This window comes from Amia ocellicauda, chromosome 3 (genome assembly GCF_036373705.1).
Source record: "Amia ocellicauda isolate fAmiCal2 chromosome 3, fAmiCal2.hap1, whole genome shotgun sequence".
NCBI classification, from domain to species: domain Eukaryota; kingdom Metazoa; phylum Chordata; class Actinopteri; order Amiiformes; family Amiidae; genus Amia; species Amia ocellicauda.
The window spans coordinates 38660828-38671053 of NC_089852.1; the positions used below are offsets into that span (position 1 = coordinate 38660828).

The 10226-nt window shown below is 40.0% G+C and overlaps 1 protein-coding gene across 1 annotated transcript; it reads right to left on the bottom strand.

Moving 5' to 3' along the window:
* Positions 1–4458: 4458 nt before the first annotated feature.
* LOC136747127 (odorant receptor 131-2-like) lies at positions 4459–5322 on the bottom strand. The gene has a single exon (XM_066700083.1). It carries the CDS (start codon positions 5320–5322, stop codon positions 4459–4461), a length of 864 nt encoding a protein of 287 aa, XP_066556180.1.
* Between the last annotated feature and the right edge of the window lie 4904 nt (positions 5323–10226).

Below are 10226 nucleotides of genomic sequence, written 5' to 3' on the forward strand. Positions count from 1 at the left end.
AAATAAAAATTGATTGATTAATTGAGTGATATCCAAAGAACTGAAGAACTGGTGGCCGGTCAGCCTCCTGTGCACCGACTAAAAGATACTGGCCAAAGCACTCATGCTTTGGCTACAGCGGCCACTCCCTCAAGTCATGGGTCCCGACCAGGTCTGTGGGGCCCGGGGGAGATCGGCGGCCGACAACGTCATGCTGCTCAGGGATGTCATGGTCTACATGAGTGAGAGAAGGCTTCCCCTGGTCCTGATCAGCTAGGATATCCCCCTAAAATTAGATACGTGCATTAACGGGAAAAATAATTTACGAGGACAGTGTGTGAAGAGCTGTCAAGAAGAGCTGTCGATTCTTTTTTCTTTTTGTGTAAAGCATAATATTTATTCTATTTATGTATATTATTTATTTTCTTTGTTGTTGGAAAAAACGTGTTGGACATTTTGCTGCAGATATATTATTTTACTGTTCTCATAGTTATACGTTATGTTGAAATCAGAAATTAAAGACTCACAGTTTTTGCAATAATAGCAATAACAGTTCTGTTAAGAATTTATTGTCGTCTCGTCTTTCCACCAAATAATAGAAAAGTATCGATAATGTTATCGATAAAGACTCGGATCGTTAAGCAATCTCGAAAATGGTACCAATATCAATAAAAATTAACGATCCCCATCCCTAGCGGAGAGTAACTGAAAGCCATGGCCTACAAGGATGATGTGGCTGTGGTATGCATGGACGGCTTCTGCAGAGCGACGGGGGCTGCTGTTGACATGGCCAAGAACAAGGTCTACCTCTCCCAGGCATGGCCTGTCGGCTGGGGTCCGCATACAAGTAAACTAATTATGAGAATTATATTTCGGTTTATCTGGGGGAGTGAAATGGAGAGGCTGAAAAGAGTACTGATGTTGAAGGGTGCCCTGGATGAAGGTAGGGGGGTCCCTGATGTTGTGCGGCTCATTAAGGCGCAGGGGCTGGCATATGTGGTTAAGAACATACAGGCTGCTGGCAAGAAAGTGAGTTTTATTAACCACTTTTTCCTTTCCAGCAGTCTGAGACCATTCAGCCTCTGCGCCATGGATACACCAGGCCACACTCGTGCTCTGAATATTCGCACTCGAAGAAGGCCTCGACAAAGCCTTGCTGGTCTCCTAGGACTACAAGACCTTCTGTAGCCAGATGAGATCTACCCAGGAGACCAGCAGAATAGAAGATTTGCAGGTTTCCTCCTGAAACCTGCAGAAATATCTGTGCTAACGCTACGCATGTTTGTCTCATGAATACATAGAAAGATGTATCCTGCTGGCTGTGAGTTGGTGTATCCCCACTCGAGTGTTCATGTACAGAAGGGGCTTAGCCCTGATTGACACCTGCCCCTACAAGGGTTGCCTGAGAAAGGAGATGGAGGCTCACATTTTTAAGGAATGCCCCTTGTCTCCAATTCCTCCACAGGTTTGCCATTCATGTGCAGATGACTGCCCAGCAGATCATGTACTGTGCAGCCAGAGGACTCATATCTACACCTCTGAGATGCTGGTGGCGTGTCGTCCGTGTGGTGAAGCAGGCCCTGTGGGAGGGACAGAACATCTGCTTGTTTAATAAGCAGGAGCCGGACCCAAAAGCCATCGCACAGAAGGGCATGAACCTGGTGAAAGACCATGTCAATCTGGAGATCCATCAGAGGGGCATGGAGGAAGCCTTTAAGAACTGGAAAGTGCAATGATGGGATCCCACCTCCGGGGACGGACACTGCCCCTGCTGGAGCCCAAGTCCAAGTGCTTTTAATATTTTATTGATGAAAATGTATTTTAATTAATATTAATGGTTTTAAAGAAATAATTTGTTTTTAAAAACACTTGATTTTCATGATTTTCTTGTTTTGAGGGTGGGAGCATTTTGTTTTGTTTGATTTCTCTAATGCATTGGCTATGTTATGTTAAGAATGCATCAGACTGTTTTGGTTTGTTTTTGTTTTTACTTTTGTTGGTTTGTCTGATGCATTACCCGTTTATTTCAATGCATTAGAGTGTTTTATTATAATTTTGTTATATTGGCAATTTGCCATCTTATCACAAATTGAATTATTTTTCCTTGAATGCACATGTTCATCTTATGTTCAGTTGATTTAGTATTTTGGTTTGTTAAACACTTTTAGGATTTTAAAGTTTTGAAATGTTTTTAAGAAACAGATTTTAATTTTTATTAGTACTACAAATTTAAATGTTTTTATTTTTGATGTTGTAAAATACAGTAAAAACAGTAAAACTAATCATCAAAGGGCTAGAAACCTAACCTAAAAAGTCAAGAACTTCAGACTTTCATCACTGCAAGGAAGACTCGTTGCTTGAACTCCCAAGTGTTTAATTTATTTTTCTGAAATGGCATCAACAGCTTCATTAATTATTAAGATCAATTGTAATGCTTAATTGCGTCTCTTTTGTTGTTGTTTCTTTGGATTCCAGTGGCCTCATTAGAGAATTTAAAACACTGCACAGGAACTGATTAACAACTCAGCGTTGCACTCATACCAGGAGAGCAGGCTCCATAGAGAAGCTGGTCTGATGTAATACATGAGTAAACTGAGCCACAATGATATATTATTTTACCCAGTACCCTGAGAAAGCTCAGTTTCTCATCCTTTCACCACCACACACAAAATGTTGAGGGTTCACGTTGCTTAAAAATATGCTACCTAGCAGTGACCTCAATTAAAGCCTGATGCCACATTTGTGGTACAGTAGAGTTGTCAATAACATTGGAGTTGTACACCAATACACTTAAACCTACGGACACTTTATATTTGAATAAATTGTATATAATTTGATGTATTGAAAGACAGTAGTCCAGACAGGTTGTGGAGCACACTTTATTGTGGGAGAAGGTGTTGGTACAGAGCAGCAGACAGTGCTGTGGGAACAGAGAGAGGAGGTGAGGAGCTTGTGAGCCCAGAGCTGCTCTAATGTTCACCTCTCAGGCATCTGTACAGAGAGGGGCCGTGTGACTGCTGTGTGTCTCTAACAGTGCACTCACTGCTCACCTGCACTATGAGAGAGACAGTGATTTATCATCATTAATTGAAATATTAAAGCAGGTTTTTATTAACTATCACAGCACACAATTTCCAGCACAATGAATGAGGGTTATGATTGTCAGGAAAAAGCAGAGCACCCATGAGACCTGACATTGAAATTGTAGTACCACTGACACATTCATCACTTCACTTCTATAGCAATTATTTATTTCCTTATGTTTTAATTTATTCATTATCAATAACCATGTTGTCCAGTACAGCCTCACCCAGTATGCACAACGTGATTAGAGTAGCCAATCAACCTAAGTAGCAGAGAAACTGGAGCCCCCATAGACAAAGCCACAAAGATACAGGAGAACATGCAAACTCCTCACAGACAGACACCTAAGGCCAGAATTGAACCTGGGTCACAGGAGCTGAGACAACAGTGCTAACCACAGCACCACAGTACTGCCCTGTTTTAACTTATTTACATGTTTGCTAATGTAATTCTATTTTAGAGCAATGTATCCATATGCATATTAGGACTCAGTTTAATGTGCAGGATCAAGGAAGTGGTCACCCAGTGCAAATAGCATTTAGAAGAAGAAAAATAACCTGCAAGCTATATTTTAATGTTAATCAGTGCCATGATTCCTATTCATATGCAAATTAAATTGTGACAATGATCAGCTTAGATAGTTTTGCCATTCTTTAAAACATATTGCGCTGTATACATTTAGTGTGTTACACAAATTTCAATTTCCTACAGTATTTCTCAAAGGAAAAGAAAAGGCACACACTCCTTTAGCACTACAAGATTAAAAGTAATACATGTTATTAGGCAAAAGCAAGCCAACTACAATATTTCTAACATGACTAAAGGTTTGAATGAACTGTAAAATTTATGAGGAATGGCTCATGTGCAGCCTCTTTCAATTAACCTGTATGTACCGTGAATAGTAAACTTAGTAAACTTTTGGGTGAGAAGCACCTTATATTGACACCTTATATAAGACACTTATATTGATAATTGGTGAAGTATAACTGAAATTAATAACATCAGCCGAACTGTGAGCCTTTTCTGTCACTTCCTGTTACATATTGTTTCTAAAACATAAATTGCACAAGAACATTACTTTCAGTATTTTTCAATACAAATGAGAAAAAACACAAATTGCATAACTATCAGTATTGTGTGTATCAAGATGTATCTCTCAGAAATAGTAACTATAGTAATAGTATAGTATAGTAATAGTAAAATACAGTGTTCAATCGTATTCCATTTCTCACCAAGCTTGAGCATTGAGACGTAGCATGCATCACCTTTTCTGCTAAACTATCTTGGTATTCTTTGGAATTCATCTGTCCCTCAGTTCTGACTGCTGTATATGCTAGCAATCTCTTACATTCCCACAGGAAACATGGCAGACCTTTTCTCCCATGCACAAGCCCTCTAAATAGTGTCTGAATGGTGTTTTACTCTGTTGCTCAAAGCAAACATAAAATAGTATTTCACAAGTGGTCTGAAGCTCTCATCTCTTAGACCATATATCAGTGGACTTAAGCACCTTGGAAATATGATAAGCACAATGAAGAGGATGTACTGTATGGTAAGAAACACAGAGCCATCCAAGTTTGATGCCAGACTTTCCAGCACACCATATAGGAATGATGTGAGACACAGTGCAAGCTGAAAAAAATGCAGCAGCACTGTGTTTCGTGCCTTCGTTACTGAAACTTTTCCAGAGGAGACAGACCTGGCCTCCAACATTATTGCCACATATGTGTATATGATAATTAGAGTCACTGCCACAAAATAGAGTGCTGTGAATGCTGTGCTCACATCAAACAGTATTTTTCTCCTGAAAATGATGTTGCTTGTGCAATGCACAGAAGTCAAGAAGTATAAGGGTTCATTTACTAAAATGTTCAAGATGCAAATTATGTCTTTCAAGCTGCTAAAGAACCACATCACACCTATGGCAGTTCCAGTTCTTGTTGGAGTAGCTATTTCACTGTGTCTCAGAGGGAAGCAGATTGCTATGTACCTTTCAAGAGCCATCATAGCAAGATTCAGTGGTGAGTTGCAGTAAGTGATGCTTGCAATTAAAAAAAGAATGGCACACACACCAGTGAGAAGATACAGGTTTACTGATGAAAAGATGTACAGCAGTGTACTGGTCAGCAGCTGTATAGAGTCATTGAAGAGCATGTGAGCAAACAGGATGTAGCGCGATGTCTCTCTGAAGGTGCTTCTTATGCTCAGGGTGAAGAGCATGATGCCGTTCACATAGAGGAAGATGAGACACAGTGTCATGGAAAAGATTACTTTCACCAGAATCCCTGTGTTTAGCTCCAGTGCTCGCTGTGGTACAGTGTTGTTCAAATATTCTGTCATGGTTCCCATCTCAGGGGTTAGCTTTCCTGTTGAGACAAATAATAACCATAAACATCAATATTTCACAGATTAACCCAACTGAAACCACATCCAAACATTTCCAGTGTTAAAGGGAAACAAAACAAATATGTTTATAAGGAAATACCTGTGAGTTTCCTCAGTTGTCTTTGGAGTGATTGTGGATCATAGAAGCAGGTCTAAGAACATCTTCTGCCATTCTACTGATATCAGCTCTGCAACCAGGCAATATATCTGTGCTCAGACTCTTCTGTCATAATGAAAATGACGGGTGAGGGGGATTAATTATCAAAGGCCTACAGGGCCCTGGAAGAGCAGCACGATGAGGAGCCTGAGCTGACAGGTGACAGGCCTGCTTTAATCAGCCCCAGCGGCCCCAGAGTAGGGAAGTCAGGAGGGACTGGGAACACTGGAAATTGCTGGAGGGAAAGCACAGTGCTTTCTTATTAATCTGTGTGTGACAGGATGCTGTCTGTCTCGGCATGACTGCTGCTAAAGCACGCTAATTAGGTGCTCATGTGCTGCAGCCGTGTTGTCCGCTGCCTCGCAACCAGGCTGCAGACTCACGGCTGCGGGCAATGAGCACCGTGGCGACGGTGACGTCAGCGGCAGCGGTGCCCCATCTATTTAATCTCGCTCCCTCCCTGGGGAAGAGAGTTAACCACGGAGACACAGAACTGTCGAGTACACGTGGTTGTGTGGACGTGTTGTGTGCTGGTGTTGCCTTGTTTCCCCATTTTTTTGTGTTTTTTTGACATCGCCGGATCCCGATTCTCTCTGTCTCTGCTACTTGCATCCAGCTTTTACACTGTGATTCAGTTATTTTGGAACATGGTATTTTTGGATACGCACAACATTAAGGTTCTGTTCAATCTACAGATAAATCTGACTTAAGAAGCCCAATGCAGCATCACCCATAATATAAATCATGAATTGATGGGGGTTACTGACCCAAATACAAAGGCAAACCTTGAACTAGTCAGTGTTTGAACCATCGTTAATTCAAGCTCATCATATTGTAGCGTTTAAGCCCTTTTGCTACGTGGATTCACCAGCACAAAACATATAATGAGAGTCAGAGAGTAAAGCCACAGCTTTGACAGACTAACACACACCGCAGTCCCCACACATACAGTCCTTGATCGCTACAATATACTCTATATGACATAGATATATAGATATAGCTCTAACTTGAATAGCCTTAATGCACCCTAACAGATTATCTAGGCACCATCCCCCGCCACTACACTTGGGGAGGATGAGGAAGTACAACTTGGCTCCTCCAATCCCAGCCACACTCGAACCAACCGTCATTTTACACACTGCAGGCTATAGAGCCCGCATTAGTGGTTCAGCACCTATTGGAGGAGAGGCACGTCCTTCTTGGTGGAACGGCAACCCTGCAGGTACCCATGTAGCCAGCAGGGGTTGCTTGTTAGTGACGAGCCGAGAAAGACCCAGATGATTTAGTCCCTCACCTTATTTAACATGATTGGCATGAATGTTCAACTAGATCGAGATTTAACCTAGAATCTAATCAGACTTCAGTCAGAGGCAGTGACTCGAGTGGGCATGATGGATACAGAACTGGTAGGGATCTAATTAGAATGATTAACATATAATTAATAAATTATAATATATAATAATGTTGTGTGGCACGGTGGCATGGTGGTTGGTGTTGTTGCCTCACAGCTCCAGGGTCCCAGCTTCAAGTTCTGTCTCAGGGTGCCTGTCTGTGTAGAGTTTGCATGTTCTCCCTGTGTCCGTGTGGGTTTTCTCCAGGCACTACGGTTCTAAATCTAAATTGCACTGTATGTGTGTGTGTGTGTGTTGCCCAGCAATGGACTGGTGTCCTGTCCTGGTTGTATTCCTGCCCTATACCTGCTGGGATTGACTCTGGCTTCCCTGTGACCCTCGCCCGGATAAGTGGTTTCAAAAATGGATGGATATAATAATGTTAAGAAATAACAGCGATAAGGAAATGATGCATAGTGCTGCTGGTCACACAGGTGACTCCACAAAAGTCTAATGTATGCAGGTTTAAAGTGTTTTTCTTCAATGTGTTATGTTTATTTTGTATCTTTGTATACTGGCCAATTAGTCTTTTATTGTACACGAGCATTGCTTATGAGATTCATACTCTGATGTAAGTGTCCCATTTTGTTATTTGCTACTTGGGAAGCATTAGCTCACTCACTAGCTAGGTAGAAATGAGAGTGCACACACAAATAAAATCATCTTACATTTTGTAGACTTTATTTTCCATGTTATACATGTTTGTAGGGCCACTTATTCAAACTGTTTTGATGTATACCAGCCAACATGTCAATCAAATTGTAGTTGATTCATGTTCAGCATTCATTTTTTAAGCCACCAGAATTGACCATTTAACAGTTGTCCCACATGAAATGTCTTACCTAGCAGCCACAACTCCACCCCCATACAAAATGGAGTCCCCTTATAAGGAATAAAACTCTGAAACTGGGAAAAATCCACTCTGGTAATATTTGATAGTTTGGGACATGTCAGTTCTCCCTACATGTTCTTGAGTGGTGTGCTGATTCACAGAATGGCAGAGGGTTTCTGGTATCAATAGCATAACAATAGGTTGGTGAGGAGACAGTTTGGCCGCCAGGCTTGTATCAGTAGTATATCAGAAGACTACTGATACAGAGGAGTACAGAGACTCTTTGGAGGGGTGTTAATCATCTCCGAGAAAGGTACGATCAGTGTTAATTTCGTTGACAAAATCGATGACCAAAATGTTGGTCAACTAACTGTTTTTCATTTTAGATAACAAAGACGAAAATCTGACTACAATTATCCAAAATGACGAGGATGATGATTAAATGTTTTTGCATTTTCGTCTGAGAAAACTTGACTAAAACTCACTATTTGTGCTTTTATCGCCTGTCTGTCTGTCATATAGCAGCACCCAATCCCAGCATCGTTGTTGCCATGCAGAGCAGCTTATAACGGGCTGAACACAACTGGGATCTACAGCACGGGCTGCGGATCGAGGAGCGGGAAGTTACAGACGATCACAGTCGTGCTCGTGTAGCACACATTTCCACTGTTCTGCGCAGATCTGCACAATTCCAGCAATCCCATTGGCGGAGAAGGAAATCTGCGCTAGAGTTTTGAGAGTGCGATCGATTCCTCCAAAATAAATACAAATATTTGATCAAAAAGACAGTGATCGATAAAAGCTAGTTACGCTATCTATAATGTTGCTGTTAATACTATCATTATATACAAGCTGATTTGTAAAAAGTAGACGGGATACCGAGCACTGTCAATACAACTGGTATTTTCCTAAATTGCGAGTAACCGTTCAATACTTGCAAAAGAAACCTGCAGTCTGGCAGCACTTTAAATACAATGAGAAAATGAAGAAAGCATCTTGTAAGATATTAAATGCAGGAAACAAAACCAAATGTGGCTACAATATGACTGGAAATTGGAAGCGACATGTGAAGATAGAAATCAATCAAAATTCATTTGTGAGATTTGTGTGTTTATTTATTTCTTAAACAATCATGTGAAGGCTCAGGAGGTAAAATAATGATTTTAAATGTAAGTCAGTCCATGATTCTTATATATTCTGAGTTAAGATTCCTTATCTGTTTTATTAATGTGTTAATTGCTTAAATAAATGCACATTACTGTAATTTGTTTAATATTCCAATTATTACATTGAATAAAATGTATGCAGGTTTTAGGTCAATATTACAAATTAAATAGCATGACTAAAATGTGACTAAAATGTCATTTTAGTCGACTAATACTAACAAAGATTTTGGTAAATTTTAGTGGACTAAAGATAAAGAAATGTGTATAACTAAAATGTGACTATATCTCAAAAGTTTACTTCATGTTTATGGATAGGAATTATCTATAAACTTGTTTTTCCCTAATTCAGTAACTCTTATAAGACATTTGACTAGTAGAGCTCAATTCATTTGAATAGATCAGACACAAGCACAAGTTCAAAAGATACAAACAACTCTTTACTAAGGTACATTGACTATGCAACATGACTAAAATAGATTAAATAGGCAGTTAGATAAACTGTTTGATAAAAGGGATACAATACTTTTGGTAATGAATATGAAAGTGACAGTATATTTCTGAAGTGGAAGGTTATTCTAAGGCTGTATTCGAAACCGCATACTACCATACTACCAGAGGTGTAAAAAGTATTCGGAAGTCATACTTGAGTAAAAGTAAAAATATTCTATCAAAAACTGACCCCAGTAAAAGTAAAAAGTCTCCCATTCAAACAGTACTTGAGTAAAATGTCTTGAGTAGCTACTTTTAAGAGTACTCAAGTACCAAACGTAAACATAAATTGTGATTTTAGTAATAAAGTGAATGTGGATGTGTTTGTGTATAAGCCTTATAAAGGGGGCACACAAGCGATTCATTTGATCTTTTAATCCAACATTTTATTTTCCATAAATTATCAAGGTATTTTTACGATTCCTCAATTTTATCTTGAAGAAAATCATTGTCAAATATCTCCTCTCACACCTTCTCTCACTTCTCCTCTGTCCTATTCCCCAGCTCACCTCCAGAGGTCATCATCCCTTGAATACTGAACTCAGCTTCTGTCATCCCTCAATCACCCAATTAACATTCCAAGTCACCATGTGCACTTCTTCCATCACTCTCCTCTCCCATTGGTTCTCACTCCCTACCTTAGGCTCTTTCTTCCCTCTGCCCCTGTATATATGTCCCTCAGTTTCCTTCACTTATTGTGAAGTTTTACCTTATCCTAGATAGTTAATGCTGAGCATTATTAT